The sequence below is a fragment of the Myxocyprinus asiaticus genome, chromosome 35 (genome assembly GCF_019703515.2).
Source record: "Myxocyprinus asiaticus isolate MX2 ecotype Aquarium Trade chromosome 35, UBuf_Myxa_2, whole genome shotgun sequence".
NCBI lineage: Eukaryota > Metazoa > Chordata > Actinopteri > Cypriniformes > Catostomidae > Myxocyprinus > Myxocyprinus asiaticus.
In genome coordinates this window covers 26,506,248-26,529,957 of record NC_059378.1, presented here as the reverse complement: position 1 = coordinate 26,529,957, position 23,710 = coordinate 26,506,248, and the positions used below count along the sequence as shown (strand labels likewise).

General features: G+C 40.8%; 1 protein-coding gene across 4 annotated transcripts in view; it reads right to left on the bottom strand.

Moving 5' to 3' along the window:
• LOC127425954 (POC1 centriolar protein homolog A-like) overlaps nt 1-23,710 on the bottom strand; it is a 127,157-nt gene that overhangs the window by 44,559 nt on the left and 58,888 nt on the right. Inside the window, exon 10 of one of the 4 annotated variants that reach the window (XM_051672328.1) lies at nt 15,360-15,620. The exons of 2 other annotated variants lie outside the window; for them this stretch is intronic. In XM_051672328.1, coding sequence (XP_051528288.1) covers nt 15,528-15,620 — 93 coding nt within the window. In that variant the 3' untranslated portion in view covers nt 15,360-15,527. Of the gene's footprint in view, nt 1-15,359; nt 15,621-23,710 lie in introns of those variants that run through there. One more of the 4 variants, XM_051672327.1, reaches the window with a different exon arrangement.

Genomic DNA, 23,710 nt, shown 5'->3' with positions numbered 1-23,710 from the left:
TTATGTGCACAGCATTGCAGATATTTTGGACTGCAATGGCAACTGATTAAATATGGCTATTTTAACAACACATCTGCACCTGAAGTGTAAAAAAGCTTACTTGCATAAGCTTATTTGAACTCTGCACACGGGCAATGAGCTCGTGCTAGACTGCGGGTACAGACCTCCGCAATGGGCACTTTTAGCTTGTATCTTAGAAGTGTAAATTTGCGCTTCTTAAAGGGGTCATGAGGGGTCATTGATGGAAAATCTAATTTTCCTTGATATATTGATGTAGCGAAGATGCCGGGGCAAATAATGCTTAGAATTGCAGACTAGGCAGAACAAGACTTCGCACTGAATGCGTGTAAACAGGGAACTTAAATAGACAGAGATAATGTGAAACAGGTGGGTGAGTAATCAGTCTGTGGAGGGTTACTTGGGAGGGTTATGGGAAAAGTAGTTCATGAAAGAAGGGTTAGTATTCTGGAGATGGCGACCTCTGGCGGCATTCATGAGAGATAACAGGTGCTGCCGGTGTAACAGAGCCTCCTCCTGTGAGTGGATCCTGACGCGAGGAGGTTGTCTGTGTCGGGGGTCTGCCACGACCTCTGGGAGCGGGACGATTAGGGAAATCGTGGTGGAATTCAGAGATGAGAGCAGGGTCCAGAATGTCCTCTGAGTTCATCCAGGAATGCTCCTCAGGACCGTAGCCCTCCCAGTCAACCAAGTATTGGGGAGTCCGACCCCGGCATCGAGAGTCCAGGAGCTTGTGTACCCGAAAGGCCTCCTCTCATCAATGAGGAATGGAAGGCGTCTCTGGGGATCTTGAGAGCCCTCCTCTCACTGAGGTGCCGTGGGTTTGAGCAAGGAAACATGAAAGGTGGGGGAAACACGGTAATTAGCAGGGAGCTGAAGCTTGAAGGACACAGGATTGATCTGATGATGGATTTTGAAAGGACCAACATACCTGGGACTTAATTTCTTGCATAGGAGCCAAAGACGAAGATCCCGGGTGGATAGCCAAACCCACTGCCCTGGGGCATATTTGGGGCCAGGCCGCCGATGGAGATTGGCCTGCTCCCTCTGTCAGTGAATAGCATGTTGTAAGTGAAAGTGAGCTTGATCCTGGATAGCCTCACTGCGCTGCATCCAGTCATCGACAGCAGGTACATCGGATGGCTCCCTGGACCAGGAAAAGAGTGGGGGTTGAAATCCTAGGATGCACTCGAAAGGAGTGGTTCCGGTGGCCGGTTTGAACAGGGAGTTTTGAGTATATTTGGCCCAGGGAAGGAAACGGCTCCAGTCGTGCTGGTTCACTTGACAGTAAGCCTGAAGGAATTTACCTAGGTCCTGATATAGGCATTCAGCTTGTCCATTGGATTGAGGGTGATATCCAGAGGTTAGACTCACGCTGATGTTAAGCAATTTGAAGAATGCAGACCAGACTCGGGAGGTGAATTGAGGACCACGTTCGGAGACAGTGTCTTCTGGTAGGCCATAGAAGCGAAAGACATGCTGGAACAGGTTCTCAGCACATTCCATAGACAAGGGGAGTTTGGGCAGAGGGATGAATCTACAGGCCTTAGAGAAGCGGTCCACCACGGTTAAGATGGTAGTGAAACCCTGAGAGTTGGGTAGATCCGTGACAAAATCCACAGCGATATGGGACCAAGGATGACGAGGGGCAGGCAGAGGCTGAAGGAGACCAGACGGGAGCTGTCGAGCAGACTTAGAGGTGGCACACACATTGCAGTTCTTAACATAGTCAGTGACCTCAGTCGCTATGTTCTCCCACCAAAACCGGTTTTGAACTAACCTGCAAGTAGCTTGTGCACCTGGATGTCCAGAGCAGGCCGAGTCATGTACCCACTGAAGAACTCTGTTGCGTTAGGATCTGGGATCAAAGACCTTATCAGGAGGGCAGTCAGTAGGAGTGGGTTCTTGGTTCTGAACTTGGGTGATGTCAGCCATAATGTCCCATTGTACAGGAGCGATAATGAGGGTTGGTGGGATTATCGAAGTCACAGGGTTGTTGCAAGTAGTGGACCCATAAATGTGGGACAGGGCATCGGCTTTGGTATTCTTGGAGCCAGGTCGAAAGGTTATGGTGAAATCAAACCTGGAGAAGAATAGAGACCATCGAGCTTGACAAGGATTTAGACACTTAGCAGACTGGATGTATTCCAGGTTGCGATGATCCGTGATCACCAGGAAAGGATGACGAGCTCCCTCTAACCAATGTCTCCATTCCTCAAAAGCCACTTTCATGGCCAACAGTTCATGGCTGCCGACATCGTAATTTCTTTCAGCAGCTGACAACTTGCTTGAGTAGAAGGCACTGGGATGGAGTTTGGTGGGAGATCCTTGTCGTTGAGAGAGTACTGCACCAACTCCTGAATCAGAGGCGTCCACTTCCAGCACGAAGGGTCGAGTGGGGTCTGGATGATGGAGAATGGGTGCAGTCGTAAAGTGTCGTTTGAGGTCATCGAAGGCTTGATGAGCAGAAGGTGTACAGATTAGTTTCAGAGTTTTCCTCGGAGCAATGAGGTGAGTGGAGCAGCCACCGAGCTGAAACCTTGGATGAAATGTCTGTAGAAATTGGCAAAACCAAGGAAGTGCTGTAGTTCCATGACAGACGCAGGTAGTGGCCATTGCAGCATGACTTGCACCTTAGAAGTGTCCATGGTGACCCCCTCGGGGGAGATGACATACCCCAGGAAAGAGATGGTAGATTGGTGAAACTCACATTTCTCCATTTTGGCATAGAGTTGATGTTGAATGAGGCGGTTGAGCACCACTCTGACATGTTGAACATGTTCATCAAGGGAAGAAAAGTTTATCAGAATGTCGTTGATGTAGACAATAACCCATTTGCCAATAAGATCAAGAAAAATGTCATTTACATAGGCTTGAAAGACAGATGGACTGTTGGAAAGTCCGAAAGGCATCACCTGGTATTCATAGTGGCCAGTGTGTGTAGAAAAGGCAGTCTTCCATAAATAATAAACCCTCTTTCTAGGGACTCCGATATGTACTCCTCCATAGCTTTAGTTTCAGGTGCAGATAAGGGGTATATTCGTCTGCATGGAGGAGATGTGCCTGGCAGAAGGTCAATGGCACACTCACAGGAACGGTGAGGAGGAAGTTGCGTAGCCTTTGATTTGCTGAATGCCTCCTGGAGAGCCGAATAATAATGTCTCCTTCTAAGTGAGGATAGTCGTGGTGCTTACAGGAGGGAAAGAGATGGGTTCAGGAAGGTTGAGGCAAGACTGGAAACAGGAAGCAATCCAACAAGTGATTTGTCCATCTCTCCATGAGATCTCAGGGTTGTGAAGTCTCAGCCATGGCAGGCGAAGAACGATCTGATTCTTAGGAGAGTGAGTGACTAGGAATTGAATCTCCTCATGATGGAGTCCAACTTGAAGATGAATGGGTCGGGTGATCTGTTGAATCTTGCCAGAGCCCAGAGGTCGTCCATCTAGCGCTGATACATGTAAAGGAGGGACACAGGGGACAAAAGACAGATTTAGATTCATGGCAAGACCCAGGTCAATAAAGTTACCTGCAGCCTCAGAATCTAAAATGGCAGATACACGATGTTCATCATTTAACACATGCAACGTAACAGAAACTTCAAACTGTTCGATATGAATTAGGTTTGAAAGTTCCAAACTCACTGCCACGTCCCCTTTCCTAGGGGGACGAGTAGGGCAGGCAGCCAGTAAATGTCCCGACTGTCCGCAGTAGATACATAATCTCTCCCGGAGACAGCGTCTTCGTTCTTTGGAGGAGAAAGAAGAAAGGCCCACTTGCATGGGCTCGTGATAACTGGTTGTAGCAATATCAGAGTGAAGTGTCTGTTGGGGGCTGACTGGACGATGGGATTTGATCAGGTTATCCAGGCGAATGGCTAATTTGAATTCATCAAGAGATCTCCCCTCATCACGACATGCTAGTTCAGCTTGAAGATCAGGATTTAACCCCTGACAGAACAACAGTTTCAAAGTGTCCTCTACCCACACAGTTTGCGCTGCTAGCGTGCGAAAGAATAAAGAGAATTAAGCAGCAGACCTCTTCCCCTTTTAAACACAATAGAAGTTCACCTGGGTCCTTACCACCCTCAGAGTGTTCAAAAACCTCCCATAAACGAGCTAGGAAGTGAGACAAAGAGCATTTTAAAATGTTCTCACGACTCCATACTGCAGTAGCCCAGTCTAGTGCCTTTCCTGACTGCAGTGATACAATAAATGAAACACGAGCTTCATCATTGGGATACATTTGAGGTAGTTGAGAGAGAAAAAGCTCACATTGCAAGAGAAATCCTCGACACTTACTGGGTGATCCTTCAAACTTCTCAAGAAACGAGAGTCGAGGATTAACAACAGCTGTAGAGTGCGATGTGCTGCTGGCAGATTTGCAAATGGAAACCCCAACGGAGATACTTGCGGTTTTGGCTGCACGGATTTAAAGAGTTCATCCGTGATAGAGATGAGCTTGCACAGCTACTGATGTTGACTGGTAAGCATTGCTGCTTGCGCTGTAACAAGCTTTTGTAACTGTTGGAAGGCTGCTGGATCTAGGTTTGGTGAAGTCTTCTGTAGCGAAGACGCTGGGGCAGTAATGTTAAGATCCATATGCAGTTTAATAAAAGTATAAACAGTACAACAAAGTAGCAAATCAAAGGGTAAACAAAAAGCAGGCAAGGGTTCGGTACACAGGAAGACATTCCAAGATAGGCAAACCAAGTAAATCCGAGAGACAGAGGGGTAATCCAGTAAACAGGCAATAGGTCCAGAAACACACAAGCAGGCTGGGAAATACAATGAACAGGCAGGAGTCAAAACACAGGGAAAACAGTAATGGTAAATAATACTCAGGATTGCAGACTAGGCAGAACAAGACTTCTCACTGAATGCGTGTAAAAAGGGAACTTAAATAGACAGAGATAATGTGAAACAAGTGGGTGAGAAATCAGTCTGAGCGGAGGGTTATGGGAAAAGTAGTTCATGAAGGAAGGGTTAGTACTCTGGAGATGGTGACCTCTGGCGGCGTTCAGGAGAGATAGCAGGTGATGCCGGTGTAACATATAAGAGGTAACTGTACTATAAAAACATACTGTAAATTTCAGAACTCAAAACTTCCTCCCCAGTCTAAAAAGAGCATTTATAATTGCCACCCTGCAATCTCGTTTTGAATTCGGTCTGTTTGTGACGTCACGAGACATTGCTCATTTGTATTTACACATCCCACAACATGTGTCATCGCACCTTTGGCGCCGCCCACTGGCGCTCAGTTTGAGAGCAGGCCTTTTGTGGCTAACTATTCCTGAACACCAAAGGGGACCCATCTGGAATATTATAAATAATTTTGTATATAAACATGAACTACACAGACTGTTTGACCGCTGCCATGTGTCATACCACTTTTAAAAGATGCGGTGTCAAGTTACCACTCAGAAAAGGAGAAGCAATTCTCTTTCATTCAGCTGCTCTGCCTCTTGTTGTTTTGAGCACAAATGCGTCATGGATGCATTCTTTCACCCATTTGCACTATTTTTAATTGTTGGTGTATGTAAACATGAACAAGATGGATGTCTTTGACCGTTTCGATGTGTTTCCAGCGATGTGCACCTCAGTGTGCCTACAGTATGTGTGTGCGTCATTTCACTGTGCTTTGGACTATGTGTGCGCATTTTTTTCCGGGTCATATCAGCATCAATTGCTTGTGAACAGTCATAATATGATTCAAGCTTTACAAAGGAACTTTTTTGAAGAATGGGGCAGTTAAAAACACTTAGACCTGATCAAAAACGCAAGTATACTGTTTCATTCATGAATATTTCAAATGCCATGACTGTTTGATAGTTTATGGTGCTGAGTGTTAAAAGTTGCGCTTGAGATGAACAGTTTAATATATTCGGATGCAATGTGTTGGATGTGCGTTATGTGTAAACCCTGAAATGTACTTTTTTGATGTTGAGGGGTTTGTTCATTCTATTCCGATTGAGTTTCAAATATGGCTGATTTCAAAGGGGCTGCATGCTGTTAGCCAATCATAACAGTGGGCGTTTAAGTTGAAGTTTTAAGGAGGCGATAAGGCCAAAACCGAGCGTTTCAGACAGAGGGCCAAAAACAGTGTGGAAAATGATCATATATTACTAAATTATGACTTTTATAACATTATCAGTGGACCTCGGGGAAGATAATAAAATGATACAAAATAGCACTTAGGACCCCTTTAACTGAAACTATCAGTGGGTGACAAAATTGTCCCAACACAACCCAGCTTTCTCTAGAAACTCATCAGTCAATCATTGTTTTGAGGAATGAAGGCTATACAATGCTTGAAATTGGCAAAAAAAAAAAAAAAAAAAACCCCGAAGATTTCATACAAAGGTATACACTACACTACAAGGACAGAAAGTGATGTGGAAGGCCCAGATACCACTAAACAAGAGGATAAGTACATTAGAGACTCCAGTTTGAGAAATAGATGGCTCACATGTCCTCAGCTGACAACTTCATTGAATTCTACCCATTCAACACCAGTTTAATGTACAACAGTAAAGAGAAGACCCAGGGATGCAGGCCTTATGGGAAGAATTGCAAAGAAAAAGCCACTTTTGAAACAGAAAAACAAAAAGAAAAGGTTAGAGTGGGCAAAGAAACAGACACTGGACAACAGATAATTGGAAAAAAGTGTTATGGATCTTAACCCCATTGAGCTTTTGTGGGATCAGCTAGACTGTAAGGTGCATGAGAAGTGCCCAACAAGACAACCACATCTATGGCAAGTGCTACAGGAAGCGTGGGGTGAAATGTATCTGGACAAACTTGACAGCTAGAATGTCAAGGATCTGCAAAGCTGTCATTGCTGCACGTGGAGGATTTTTTGATGAGAACTCTTTGAAGTAGATTCATTTTTTTCAAATTGTAATAGTAATTTTTCATGTTATTAATGTCCTGACTATACATTGTGATCAGTTGAATGCCACTTTGGTGAATAAAAGTACCAATTTCTTTCCATAAGAGCAAAATCTGTACATTATTCCAAACTTTTGGCTGCCAGTGTGTGTGTGTGTGTGTATATATACACTATATTGCCAAAAGTATTCCCTCACCTGCCTTTAGACGCATATGAACTTAAGTGACATCCCATTCTTAATCCATAGGGTTTAATATGACGTCGGCCCACCCTTTGCAGCTATAACAGCTTCAACTCTTCTGGGAAGGCTTTCCACAAGGTTTAGGAGTGTGTTTATGGGAATTTTTGACCATTCTTCCAGAAGCGCATTTGTGAGGTCAGACACTGATGTTGGACGAGAAGGCCTGGCTCGCAGTCTTCGCTCAAATTCATCCCAAAGGTGCTCTATCGGGTTGAGGTCAGGACTCTGTGCAGGCCAGTCAAGTTCTTCCACACCAAACTCGCTCATCCATGTCTTTATGGACCTTGCTTTGAGCACTGGTGCGCAGTCATGTTGGAACAGGAAGGGGCCATCCCCAAACTTTTCCCACAAAGTTGGGAGCATGGAATTGTCCAAAATCTCTTGGTATGCTGAAGCATTCAGAGTTCCTTTCACTGGAACTAAGGGGCCAAGCCCAGCTCCTGAAAAACAACCCCACAACATAATCCCTCCTCCACCAAACTTCACAGTTGGCACAATGCAGTCAGACAAGTACCGTTCTCCTGGCAACCGCCAAACCCAGACTCGTCCATCAGATTGCCAGATGGAGAAGCGTGATTCGTCACTCCAGAGAACGCATCTCCACTGCTCTAGAGTCCAGTGGCGGCGTGCTTTACACCACTGCATCCGACGCTTTGCATTGCACTTGGTGATGTATGGCTTGGATGCAGCTGCTCGGCCATGGAAACCCATTCCATGAAGCTCTCTAAGCACTGTTCTTGAGCTAATCTGAAGGCCACATGAACTTGGGAGGTCTGTAGCGATTGACTCTGCAGAAAGTTGGCGACCTCTGCGCACTATGCGCCTCAGCATCCACTGACCCCGCTCTGTCATTTTACGTGGCCTACCACTTCGTGGCTGAGTTGCTGTCATCCCCAATCGCTTCCACTTTGTTATAATACCACTAACAGTTGACTGTGGAATATTTAGTAGTGAGGAAATTTCACGACTGGACTTGTTGCACAGGTGGCATCCTATCACAGGAATTCACTGAGCTCCTGAGAGCGGCCCATTCTTTCACAGATGTTTGTAGAAGCAGTCTGCATGCCTAGGTGCTTCATTTTATACACCTGTGGCCATGGAAGTGATTGGAACATCTGAATTCAATTATTTGGATGGGTGAGCGAATACTTTTGGCAATATAGTGTATATATATATATATATATATATATATATATATATATATATATATATATATATATACACTGTTGAAGTCAGAAGTTTACATACACCTTAGCCAAATACATCTAAACACAGTTTTTCACAATTCCTGACATCATAGAAAACACTCCCTGTATTAGGTCAGTTAGGATCACTATTTTAAGGATCTGAAATGTCAGAATAATGGTAGAGAGAATGATTTATTTCAGCTTTTATTTCTTTCATCACATTCCCAGTAGGTCAGAAGTTTACATACACTTTGTTAGTATTTGGTAGCATTGCCTTTAAATTGTTTAACTTGGGTCAAATGTTTTGGGTAGCCTTCCACAAGCTTCTCACAATAAGTTGCTGGAATTTTTGCCCATTCCTCCAGACAGAACAGAGTCCGGTTTGTAGGCCTCCTTGCTCACACATGATTTTTCAGTTCTGCCCACAAATGTTCTATCAGATTGTGGTCAGGGCTTTGTGATGGCCACTCCAATACCTCGACTTTGTTGTCCTTAAGCAAACAGTTCAATTTTTGTTTCATCAGACCAGAGGACATTTCTCCAGAAAGTAAAATCTTTGTCCCCATGTGCACTTTTTTATGGCGGTTTTGGAGCAGTGGCATCTTCCTTGCTGAGAAGCCTTTAAGGTTATGTTGATAAAGGACTCATTTTACTGTGGATTTAGATACTTGTCTACCTGTTTCCTTCAGCATCTTCACAAGGTCCTTTGCTGTTGTTCTGGGATTGATTTGCACTTTTTGCACCAAATTATGTTCATCTCTAGGAGAAAGAATGCATCTCTTTCCTGAGTGGTATGATGGCTGTGTGGTGCCATGGTGTTGCGTACTATTGTTTGTACAGATGAAAGTGGTACCTTCAGGCATTTGGAAATTGCTTCCAAGGATGAACCAGACTTGTGGAGGTCCACAATTTTTTTCTGAGGTCTTGGCTGATTTCTTTAGATTTTTCCATGAAATCAAACAAAGAGGCACTGAGTTTGAAGGTAAGTCTTAAAATACATCCACAAGTACAACCTCCAATTGACTCCAATTAGCCTTTCAGAAGCTAATTGGCTAATTGCCTAAAGGCTTGACATCATTTTCTGGAATTTTCCAAGCTGCTTAAAGGCACATTTAACTTAGTGTATGTAAACTTCAGACCCACTGGAATTGTGATATAGTCAATTAAAAGTGAAAAACCTGTCTGTAAATAATTGTTGGAAAAATTACTCATGTCATGCACGAAGTAGATGTGCTAAACGACTTGTCAAAACTATAGTTTGCTAATATGAAATCTGGAGTTGTTTAAAAAAAGAGTTTTAATGACTTCAACCTAAATGTATGTAAACTTCTGACTTCAACTGTATATATAATTTAATATATACAGTGCATCCGGAAAGTATTCACAGCGCTTCACTTTTTCCACATTTTGTTATGTTACAGCCTTATTCCAAAATGGAATAAATTCATTATTTTCCTCAAAATTCTACAAACAATACCCCATAATGACAACGTGAAAGAAGTTTGTTTTAAATCTTTGCAAATTTATTAAAAATAAAAAACGATAAAAAAATCACATGTACATAAGTATTCACAGCCTTTGGTCAATAGTTTGTTGAAGCACCTTTGGCATCAATTACAGCCTCAAGTCTTTTTGAGTATGATGCTACAAGCTTGGCACACCTATTTTTGGGCAGTTTCTCCCATTCTTCTTTGCAGGACCTCTCAAGCTCCATCAGGTTGGATGGGGAGCGTCGGTGCACAGCCATTTTCAGATTTTTCCAGAGATGTTCAATCGGGTTCAAGTCTGGGCTCTGGCTGGGCCACTCAAGGACATTCACAGAGTTGTCCCATAGCCACTCCTTTGTTATCTTGGCTGTGTGCTTAGGGTCGTTGTCCTGTTGGAAGATGAACCTTCGCCCCAGTCTGAGGTCCAGAGCGCTCTGGAGCGGGTTTACATCAAGGATGTCTCTGTACATTGCTGCATTCATCTTTCCCTCGATCCTGACTAGTCTCCCAGTTCCTGCCGCTGAAAAACATCCCCACAGCATGATGCTGCCACCACCATGCTTCACTGTAGGGATGGTATTGGCCAAGTGATAAGCGGTGCCTGGTTTCCTCCAGACATGACACTTGCCATTCAGGCCAAAGAGTTCAATCTTTGTTACATCAAACCAGAGAATTTTGTTTCACATGGTCTGAGAGTCCTTCAGGTGCCTTTTGGCAAACTCCAGGCGGGCTGTCATGTGCATTTTACTGAGGAGTGGCTTCCGTCTGGCCATTCTACCATACAGGCCTGATTGGTGGAGTGCTGCAGAGATGGTTGTTCTTCTGGAAGGTTCTCCTCTCTCCAGAAAAACGCTGGAGCTCTGTCAGAGTGACCATCGGGTTCTTGGCCACCTCCCTGACTAAGGCCCTTCTCCCCCGATAGCTCAGTTTGGCCGGGCGGCCAGCTCTAGGAAGAGTCCTGGTGGTTCCAAACTTCTTCCATTTACGGATGATGGAGGCCACTGTGCTCATTGGGACCTTCAATGCTGCAGAAATTTTTCTGTACCCTTCCCCAGATCTGTGCCTCGATACAATCCTGTCTCGGAGGTCTACAGACAATTCCTTGGACTTCATGGCTTGGTTTGTGCTCTGACATGCACTGTTAACTGTGGGACCTTATATAGACGGGTGTGTGCCTTTCCAAATCGTGTCCAATCAACTGAATGTACCACAGGTGGACTCCAATCAAGTTGTAGAAACATCTCAAGGATGATCAGTGGAAACAGGATGCACCTGAGCTCAATTTTGAGTGTCATGGCAAAGGCTGTGAATACATATGTACATGTGATTTTTTTGTTTTTTATTTTTAATAAATTTGCAAAGATTTCAAACAAACTTCTTTCACGTTGTCATTATGGGGTATTGTTTGTAGAATTTTGAGGAAAATAATGAATTTAATCCATTTTGGAATAAGGCTGTAACATAACAAAATGTGGAAAAAGTGAAGCGCTGTGAATACTTTCCGGATGCACTGTACTAAATACATTAAATCAGATATTCAGATTGAAATATATTGCATTATTGTGACAGAGGAGTAAAGCAAAGCCAATATAGAAGTTAAAATATTGTTTGTTTTATTCCCATATCATTAAATATAAGCCTAAAGTCAACAGCAATTCATTTTGCAATTGAGTTCATCAATCTGTCCTGTTGTCATGGGATGTGTTCTTGCATTCCATCTGTATTTTTAATTTTCAGTCTATATACTGTACATACAATGCATTGCAATGTTAAGCTTTTAGAGCATCTCACTGGTTTTCAGCATCCTGAACACTGCGTTTTAAGGATGCTGTGTCAAGTTAAAAAGAAAATCGCATCTCAAAATCCCTGCATTCTGTTATGCTTCCTCCAGCTGTCAAGAACGCGTCTAGTGTGTAATACCTAGTGCAGTTAATTGTAACTAACACCGGCTCTCATTCTGTGGTTGTGCCTGTGAGGTTTGTTGAAGCACGCTGACTGCCCCCTGCATATGCAGTTCACAAAAACCCTTGATTGAATTGCTCCAAAAGTAGGAAAATATATACTTTTATTACGAAATTTACGTACGTGTTAGGAGACATGATGAACAAATTTTTAAGCGCATAATTTTATATATACATATTAATCACACTAAATTATCCTGTTAAACTGACAACCCTACAATAATATCAAAGGTCTCCACTGAATGATTATTAGATATAATACATTAATATTGATTTGATGGGTTTAACTGAGTTTATTTCTTTAGGCCTAAATTAATTATAAATATTTTTATACTTAATTATTTTTTAGTTTTAGACAGCTTACTAATGCTACTAAAGTAATCCAACTAAGAGCAGTGAATGGTCTTTTTCTTGTCAATAATATTCCCTTGTCAATCTCATATGTAAGGCTAAGGGCTACAGTGAATAAAATTAGCAAATTTCCTGTGATCCCTTTTGTTTTAGCCTAATATTCATTAAGCACAACAAATTTGATTTTGAACTTTATTAACTCCAGAAGAGCAGGTGTCATGCACAATGGTGAATATCTGCACTGCAGAACGATGAATTTTTAAGAATTAGCCTATACTTTTGCCAAATGTACCAGCCTATAGTGGGCAAAATTAACCCACACAATAGAGATCACAGAGACATATCATAAACCACTTTTCCACCATCGGCCCAAACAGTTCTCAACGCAAAATTGTAACATTCCGTGTCGATCCGGGCCAGTTGGTGCGGTTACAATTTCCTTTTTCCCTGTAGTGTGGTGAAATCAGGAGAATGTCCGTAACAGATCTGTCTGTGACGACAGCGTAAAGGGTAAACATTGGAGAGAGTGCACTTTGGAGGGTGATCGCATGTTCCAGTTTTTGGACTGCTTTTTTCCCCCTAGTTTTACTCACAGAAAAGACACGGCCCATGTCGCAAAAAGGAAAGCAAAGAGAAAAAGGCAAGAGGTTTATCATCATGAGGGCTCATGTATGCCGCCGGACACGAACATGCAGAAAGGTAAAAGTTCTCAGACTAGCTAATAAGGATATTTATAATAATAATTCCGGGCTGAGAATGGTTTATAATCGTGCCGTGCTGAAGTGGAAATGCTACTGTAACCGTTCCGTAAGGGAACAGCAGTTGGCTGGTTAGCAGGTCTCTGTTAGCCCCTGCTGGTAGATGCAGGAACTACACCCTCTGGTGATTAAGATTAAGAATGACGGCCATTCAAAAACAACCATGTATTCTGACTAGTCTTTTTTTTTTCCTAAGACACACATTTTGTAGGGGCCTGGGTAGCTCAGCGAGTATTTATGCTGGCTACCACCCCTGGAGTCGCGAGTTCGAATCCAGGGTGTGCTCAGTAACTCCAGCTAGGTCTCCTTAGCAACCAAATTGGCCCGGTTGCTAGGAAGGGTAGAGTCACATGGGGTAACCTCCTCGTGGTCGCGATTAGTGGTTCTCGCTCTCAGTGGCGCACGTGGTAAGTTGTGTGTGGATCACGGAGAGCAGCATGAGCCTCCACATGCTGGGAGTCTCCGCGGTGTCATGCACAAGCCACATGATAAGATGTGTGGATTGACGTTCTCAGAAGCGGAGGCAACTGAGATTTGTCCTCCTCCACCCGGATTGAGGTGAGTAACAGAGTGAGTGTCTTGTTCATAATATTTACTTTCATTTAAAAGCAACAGAATTTAAATTGGATCCACTTTATTAACAACAAAGCACATGAACAACAAAGCAAATCACACAATATCTTCCTTTGATCTCGTGGTGGCTGATCCACCTACGAGAGGTGAGAACTCTCCGACTTAACAACGCTTATTTCACTCCTCCCCTGACTGCAGCTCTCATCTACTTTCAAGGCGAGGCATTTGGCATCTTAAATTTACTTTTATTTTCCTGGTTTCATACTATTGACGTCACAGCTCGTGTACGAGCCTTGCGTAAAAAAGCACTATTAAAGCACCCAAACAACAGCAATGGGTGCAAGCTCTCACTTGCGTGAGGTTGGAAACAAACTTAACTCGCACATACTTTTTCCACACACAGAAAGAGATGACAATGAGGTACCTGATTCCTACACTTTATGTGCATATGTGCATCCATTTTTGAGGAGGCTTTTTTGACCAGGACATGGAGGCTGTATTTAAGTCAAGTTTACCATCTAGAGCATCTGTATCCCAATAGTGATGCTTCTTTTTCAGATCTTTCATTATTTGCTATTACTGACATAATCTTTAATACATTAACGTGTACTGGCACATTAACTATTGTGGAAAGGTTGCATTATATTAGTAGCCTAAAATGATGTCTAGCTTTTTTGGCTACTGATTAACACTATCCAACAGCTCAGGCAGCCTAGGTAATGCCAAAAAGGATGCAGAGGATGTTACAAAATGTAATGAAAGATTACAAAGATATTTGATTTTTTATTTTTATGTGAACTGATGAAGTAAATAATGCAATTTTTTTTCATGTTGACTTTAAGCTGTGAACCCTGGTAGGCCTTTGTAGTGTTTGGAAAAAAGCTTGGTAGCTCCACCTGTCTGACGCCAGTGCAGCTTTCCAGTCAACGTGGAAAACTAAAGCAAGACAGTAAGAAGTGGAACTCTTTAATCATCACCCTAACGCCAGCTCGTCTCTAATGACTAAGCCCTGCTGCTTTTGAAGGATATTTATTACAATGAAAAGCGTGGGATTGTCTTAATCACCATCCTTGATCCATTATATGTAACAGAAAAAGGTGCATTTAGTCATTTGTTAGCTCTGAATAAACTCTGCTAGGGTTTTTTCCCCCTTGGTATGACATGAGGACACCACAAGGTGCACTTTTGCAGTTCCAGGTAAGTGGCAGTGCCCAGCCAGTTCAAATATTTTGTTACAGTGAAGTATACACTTATTTAAACCATGAGCGGCTGGCCTAGCACACTGCAGGTCTATATTTAATCAAGCTGGGCCAGTCTGTACACGCTGGTTAAAAAAAAAACAGTTAAAATACTTCATCCACATAGCTTAAACAATGGAAACATTTTCAGTCAACCAGCAGAAAGACGAACTATAGAATTATGATTCCTAAAACTGGGTTGCTGAGTGAAATACACACTCATTAGACTGTTTTTTTTCTAATATGTCAGCATCTACATTATTCAGAGTGACAAACCAGGTCATTTTTAATTCATTATAGCTTACCTATGGCAAGAATCTACAGTGGTATTTCAACTAGGGCTGCGTGATGCAGCTAAATGTTCTAAAATCTACTCTAAAATGGCTTTAAAAAAAATAATAAAAAAATATTTGCTCCAAAATAATTTGTATTCATATGTATAGTGACAAACAACAATATTTACCTACATATACATTTATATTTATAATACAACATTTTAATATATGAAAAATGTTATGGAAACTTCCATGAACACTGAGTGATGACGCAAACAATTGGATCCAATTAGAGTTTTGAAGTGATACATGAAAATAAATCAAACTTGCCAACTCTTACACCATTTGTTTAACTTTTATAATGGTATAAAATCACAACTTTTAAAAAGCTTTTAAATTATCTCTGTCTTAATGCACTCATACTCACAAGTTGCTAGACAAGTATCGCAACATTATTCTAATGACATCACAATAATCATTATGTTTTATGTTGGCAACAAAATCATTGTAAATACATAGTGAATATTCTATATATTACCCAGCCCCAATTTCAATCGAACTGTATAGAGTTGAGGCATTTTTCAGCTCTGCACAGAGGCAGATCTCTGGAATACTGTGCGGGCAGTGGAACTGGACCTGAATGCTAAGGAAGGGGGAGACAAACCAACACAAAAACATGAAAGCTGAAGAGAGCTTATGCTGAGCCAACAGGCTTCCGAAAAACAGGATTAACTCTTGTTGAGAGGTGGACTTATTCACAGCTCAGCAGTAACACAGCTGCTCAAACACACACACACCCTTTAAAACCCTCACCATGAATCACCTGGACTGGAAAAACCAACAGTGGAAAATTTCCTGAGGCCCCAATGAAACTCTGAATTGCACTGGTCTGATGGATTCATCAATAGTCACTTCCTCCATACACACTCATTCATCAAGATCCACCCCATACACCCGTGCGCACACATACACAGCACACAGGAACACAGAGGAGGGGGCGCTTTATCGTGTTGCCATGCTATAAAATTGGGAATGCACATGTAGAGTAATTAAGAGGTACTGAAATCAATCACACCTGAGCACTAATGGTAAATATGCTATAACCATCACAACTACTGTATGCAAATATGGATTATCTATTAAGGCTTGTAAAATGACTGAATGAAAGAATGACTGAATGAATGAATGACAGTAAACAATTCAATGACATTTTCTTCTCACTAAATTTCTATATGTAAAAATGACACTTGTTCATATCCTTGCTGTCTGTCTAGTATGAATTAGATAATACAGTCTTGTAAAATAGATTCTGTTGTAATAAATCATACATATAGACAGGGAAATAACTGATGGGTCATATTATTGGATATATTGTCTGGTCATATTTCACCCCAAAACACAAACAAAGAGAAATAAGAAAGTACATTTTTTGCAAAATCAAGATTATTATTATGCATTAATTTTTTTACATTGTGAGATTATTTTCATGCTTATTAAGCACATATTAATAAATCTCACACAACATAAATCTCATTCTTAATGCCATTATACTGTAATATTTTTATTTTTTTTTGTTAAAGTCAGCACAAGTCTAATACTACTCATTCCCCATGTATACTTACAATTGTACAATACTTTACAAGTGTACTTATTATTTACATTTAAAACACACTTTATCCAAAGCAACTTACAAATGAGGAACATAGCAAGCAATTTGTCATACAAAGTTCAACAACATCTACAGTGTTGTACAGCCAAGCTCTCAAGATGGCTGTAGTATAGGTGCTAGCGCAGAAGAAAGAGACAGAAGTATTTATTTATTTATTTATTATTTGCATTAGAGTAATTAGAATGAGACTTCATCTACAGATCTAAAATGAGATCTTCAGTAATGAGAACTGGCGAAAATGTGTTTAATTGTCACAATGCAAAAAAAATCTGAATGGTCTAAAAGAATATGCTTCATTTTCTTTATCAAAAATATAATTTCGTACTCTTTTCTTTTGAATTTGGGTCATGCAGAATAGTCTAGTATTGAGAAAATGTGTTATGCGATGCACTAAAAGAAAACAGCTCCCTTGAATGCCCTTACAATGGCAAAATATGAAATTTTACTTTCTGCTGCTCGCAAATGAGAATATTTGATCCACATGAGGTTGTGCATTCAGAAACAATGCCAAAGATCCTTTTTTCTGTGTGAACATCAATTTGTGACCATGTGCTACCATTGTAGCTCAGCTCCAAACTCTGGATTATATCAGATGGGTCATCAGAGAGCAGGGCTATCAGTGTATCAATGTGTGCAGCTATCACATGGTCAGGCTCTTTGATAAGCAGCTCTACATATTTCTATCTCTGATTCTCTGAAGTGTATTTCATGGAAGTTGAAAGTTCAGGCTTTAGACAGTGAGAGAAAGAGCATCTTCAAGTAAGAGCTTTCAACCTGTCAAAGGCAATTCTGTGAAGTAAAGCCAAGCATGCAGCTGCCTGAGGAATAATGGTACACACATCGGATCTCATTCATGAAACATGAGCAGAAATTTTGTGTACATCATTCGTAAAACTATATATCATATCGTATACAGTACATTATATACACTATATACACTAATATACATATATATATATATATATATGTACCAATCCTGTGCAGGTGTTGTTACAAGTGGTCTACCACTGCGAGGACACGCGCACACACACACACACACACCCGGTAAAAAGTTTTGAAACACTTACTCATTCTTTATTATAATTTTTTTTCACATTTTAGAATAATAGTAAAGTCATCAAAACTATGGAATAACATAAATGGAACTATGGGAATTATGTTGTGACTAAATATCCAAAATAAATTAAAATTGTGTAGCATCTTCAAAGTAGTCACCCTTTGCCTAGAATTTGCAGACATGTACTCTTGACATTTTCTCAACAAACTTCTTGAGGTATCACCCTGGGATGCTTTTTAAACAGTATTGAAGGAGTTCCCATCTATGTTGGGCAATTTTTGGCTGCTTTTCTTTATTATTTGGTCCAAGTCATCAATTTCAAAAACTTTTTTTTTTTATTACATTTTAGTTTTATAATGAAATTAATATGGTGGCACAATTATATTTTTGTCTACAAAACTAATTTCAAACATTTAAGCATACACCTTCAGATCAAAAGATTTTTAAGATCATGAGAAACATTTCAGTCAAGTGTTTGAAAACCTTTGACCGGTAGTGTGTGTGTATGTATGTATGTATGTGTGTATGTATGTATGTATGTATGTGTGTATGTATGTATGTATGTATGTGTGTATATATATATATATATATATATATATATATATATATATATATATATATATATATATATATATAAACTCAGCAAAAAAAAGAAATGTCCCTTTTTCAGGACACCGTATTTTAAAGATAATTTTGTAAAAATCCAAATAACTTTACAGATCTTTATTGTAAAGGGCCATAACCATAAACAATTAATGAACATGCACCTGTGGAACGGTCGTTGAGACACTAACAGCTTACAGATGGTAGGCAAATAAGGTCACAGTTATAAAAACTTTGAACATTAAAGAGACCTTTCTACTGACTCTGAAAAACACCAAAAGAAAGATGCCCAGGGTCCCTGCTCATCTGCGTGAACGCACCTTAGGCATGCTGCATGGAGGCATGAGGACTGCAGATGTGGCCAGGGCAATAAATTGCAATGTCCATACTGTGAGACGCCTAAGACAGTGCTACAGGGAGACAGGAAGGACAGCTGATCTTCCTCGCAGTGGTAGACCACTTGTAACAACACATGCACAGGATTGGTACATCCGAATATCACACCTGCAGGACAGATACATGATGGCAACAACAACTGCCCGAGTTACACCAGGAACGCACAATCCCTCCATCAGTGCTCAGACTGTCCGCAATAGGCTCCTTTTTTGCTGAGTTATATATATATATATATATATATATATATATACACACACACACAGGTGCATCTCAATAAATTAGAATGTCGTGGAAAAGTTCATTTATTTCAGTAATTCAACTCAAATTGTGAAACTCGTGTATTAAATAAATTCAGTGCACACAGACTGAAGTATTTGTTAAATGTGAGCCAAAATCATCACAATTAAAAGAACCAAAGACTTAAACTACTTCAGTCTGTGTGCATTGAATTTATTTAATACACGAGTTTCACAGTTTGAGTTGAATTACTGAAATAAATGAACTTTTCCACGACATTCTAATTTATTGAGATGCACCTGTATATACATACAGTTGTGCTCAAAAGTTTGTATACCCTTGGAGAATTGGTAATATATGCACCATATTTAAAGAAAACATGAGTGAGCAGGCAAAACACATTTCTTTTTTTTCTTATGGGATTCATATTCAACTGTAGGTTATAACAGAATGTCACAATCATAAAACAAAACACTGCAACAAAGAAAAAATGAAATGACCCGTTCAAAAGTCTTCATACCCTTAGTTCTTAATACTGTGTATTGCCCCCTTTAGCATCAATGACAGCGTGCAGTCTTTTGTAATAGTTGTCTATGAGGCCCCAAATTCTTGCAGGTGGTATAGCTGCCAATTTGTCTTGGCAAAATGTCTCCAGGTGATGCAAAGTCTTTGGTCGTCTTGCATGAACCGCACGTTTGAGATCTCCCCAGAGTGGTTCGATGATATTAAGGTCAGGAGACTGTGGTGGCCACTCCAGAACCTTCACCTTTTTCTGCTGTAACCACTGGAGGGTCAACTTGGCCTTGTGCTTAGGGTCATTGTCGTGCTGGAAAGTCCAAGAGCGTCCCATGCGCAGCTTTCGTGCAGAAGAATGCAAATTGTCTGCCAGTATTTTCAGATAACATGCTGCATTCATCTTTCCATCAGTTTTCACAAGATTCCCCATGCCTTTAGAGCTCACACACCCCCAAAACATCAGTGAGCCACCACCATGCTTCACAGTGGGGATGGTATTCTTTTCACTATAGGCCTTGTTGACCCCTCTCCAAACATAGCGCTTATGGTTGTGACCATAAAGCTCTATTTTGGTCTCGTCACTCCAAATTACAGTGTGCCAGAATCTGTGAGGCATATCAAGGTGTTGTCATTTGTGGCACTGGCACAGTAAAGGGTTCTTTCTGGCAACTCAACCATGCAGCTAATTTTTGTTCAAGTATCGTCGTATTGTGCTCCTTGAAACAACCACACCGTCTTTTTCCAGAGCAGCCTGGATTTCTGCTGAGATTACCTGTGGGTTTTTCTTTGTATCCCGAACAATTCTTCTGGCAGTTGTGGCTTAAATCTTTCTTGGTCTACCTGACCTTGGCTTGGTATCAAGAGATCCCCGAATTTTCCACTTCTTAATAAGTGATTGAACAGTACTGACTGGTATTTTCAAGGCTTTGGATATCTTATTATATCCTTTTCCATCTTTATAAAGTTCCATTACCTTGTTACGCAGGTCTTTTGACAGTTCTTTTCTGCTCCCCATGGCTCAGTATCTAGCCTGCTCAGTGCATCCACGTGAGAGCTAACAAACTCATTGACTATTTATACACAGACACTAATTGCAATTTAAAAAGCCACAGGTGTGGGAAATTAACCTTTAATTAATTTAAACCTGTACATGTCACCTTGTGTGTCTGTAACAAGGCCAAACATTCAAGGGTATGAAACTTTTGATCAGGGCCATTTGGGTGCACAACAGAGCTTCACAGTATTAATGAAAACATTCATGAAAAAAATCTGATTACCTGTGGGACAAGGCTGCTTGCATTTGTTATATTGCTTACAGATAATAATAATAATAATAATAATAATAATAATACAACCAATTGTGATTATGAGTATTATTGCTACTTTTTGAATATTACCTTTTTATACAGTAGTTATATTTTTCTGTCTTCAATTTCATGCATCCATTTGAATAGAGCTTTCATGTTAGTGGGTCTTTTATTTTGACAGACCTTTAAGTTCTTCCTGTTTTTACGGGTAATATCAAGTTTCCCATTAATGCTGGGATACTCCCATTGCGACTCCCAAGCTGAAATCTCCGAGCTGCACCCGAGGAGTTAATTTAAGTGTTAACAGCCGTTTATACTCTAAACATGCTGCATGAAAATTAAGCACCAGCAGTGTGAATTGCATTTTTGTGAGTGTGTGCGCATGCGTGCACCTGTGTGTGGGAATTATATGACAAAGCAGAATCGCACCTCTTGTTCATTCTGTAGAGTGCAGCACATATGACTGTATATAATTTCATTAAATTACATCCTTCTGCTGTTTAATGATCACACTTGGCCACATCCAGATTTTTTTTATATTATTTTCAAATGGTCACTGATTTCATCTCAAATTTGTCATCTCATATAATTTTGTTAATGACAGCATTCTGTAATATGGTAACGCAATTAGCAACAAATGGTTCGCACCATTTGGATTTTTTTTGGTATCTTGATACTTCGTTAGAACCGGTAAACAGCACAACCCTAATATACAGTATATATACACACATACGCAAATAACGTTGATCATCTGCTAACAAGGCCACAAGTCAAGGTCTGGGCAGAGTCGATTGTAAGAGAACAATCAGGTCTCGAAGTCAACGTGTTGAATGCAGGAGACATGGCCAGGAGTAAAGACCTGAGCGATTTTGACAAGGGCCAAATTGTTACTGCCAGATGACAGAGTCAGAGCATCTCTGAAACTGCAAGGCTTGTAGGGTGCTCCCGGTCTGCAGTGGTGAATACCTACCGACAGTGGTCTGAGGAGGAACAAACCACAAACCGCCGACAGGTTGTTGGGTGCCCAAGGCTCATCGATGCGTGAGGGCAACGAAGGCTATCCCTTCTTGGACGAACCGACAGAAAAACTACTGTGGTACAAGTCACAGAAAATGTTCATGATGGTTACTGGGAGGAATGTGTCACAACACAGTGCATCGCACCCTGCTGCAAATGGGACTGTGTAGCCGCAAACTGGTCAGAGTGCCGATGATGACCCCTGTCCAATGTCGAAAGCGTCTACAATGGGTACATGAGCGTTGGAACTGGACCTTGGAGCAGTGGAAGAAGGTTGCATGGTCTAATGAGCCATGTTTACTTTTACATCACGTGGATGGCCGTGTTCGTGTGCCCTGTTTACCTTAGGAAGTGATGGCACCAGGATGCACTGTGGGAAGACGACAAGCTGGTGGAGGGAGTGTGATGCTCAAGGCAATGTTCTGTTGGGAAACCCTGGGTCCGGCCATGTTTACACTATAGCTTCATGTCAAACCATTTTTATTAACCTATTAGACTGTTTTATTCAACAAAGATCTTCCAATGACAGTAAAAACATGCAATGACAGTAAGTTCCATGCTTTCTTTGAGACGCTTTTGTGTTTGCTAAATCAAAATTGTGAATGCACTTCAATTATAAAAATGATTTCTCTACTATGCCACACAGATGTTAAAAGCATTTACTAGTGAATCTGGTACTTTCCAAAAATGGCGTTTTCATGGGCATGGATTATGATAATTGTGAACGAATGTGCACACACCCTCCATTTACGAATGTTTGGAATTCACTTACATATACATATTTAACAAGCAAATCTGTGGTGTACGCAGCGTTTGTGAATCCGGAGGAAAGTTTTTGGGAAGGTCCATTTTACGTGTAAATTACTCTCAATTTAAGTTTCATTTATGAGGCCGATTTTTTCAGTGTTCCCAGTGACCCCACGGACAGAAATATTGATTGTTACAATGCTAAAGGACTATTAAAAGTTGAACACTGCAATTCCCTTCATTTCCAAAAATAAAGCATTTCATGAACTTTCCAAATGAATTTAAATGATCCTGAGCAGTTTAAAGGCAGACATTTACCATACACAAATATATAGTTTCACCTTAAGTTCAAAATGCTATCAAAACATTAGAACTTACATTAGATTTTTAAGTCACTGAGGTAGGTAAGGACTGCATGAATATTTCGCAGTATACATTCAAAATTATGACTCTGTGGAATATGAACTGCTTTGAAAGACTTATGATGTCTCATGTACTGTATTATCCATGTTACTGTGTCCAGCAAGAGAACATTACTAATAAGAAGTACAAAAATGTATATCATGATTTACTTAAATGTTTGGCAGATAACGATATATTCAAACATTTCTGAAGAAATAATCAAAGATACTTTATTTAAAACAATGTCAACAATAACGGTAGACCTGTCATGTCCTTTGCGATGAAACATCTTTATCAATAAATAACTGATTAGTAAAAAATATTTTAATTGTATATACCTAATAAGCATCGTTTTCCAATCCAAGCAAAAAGGTTTCTTTCTTTTTAGTTGAACATTATAAGCATTTGCTTTGATTTTGAAGCAAACCTCTGCACCACAAATATGTTTTGGATTTAGATTTCCACTGTATACTGGAAAGCTTTTTGGCGAGGATATGTCACAAAATGGGAAGCGAGGTCTCAAGATTGCGGAAGTCCAGCTTCATGAAGTACTTTGCCCCCAACAGCAACTCGAAGGCTGACGATGTCAACAGCAAACGGTATTTATTTTTGACAGTGATGTCATTCAGCCCATGAAAATAGATGCAGGGGGTGAAAGGAACCATCTTTCCCTCCAAAAAGTAGAACACTGCACCCGCCGGAGATGAGGAGGGATAGATGAGGCCAGCTACCAGAGACTCAGTGACATGTTTCTCCATGGCCGCATGCTTGGGGGCGAACAG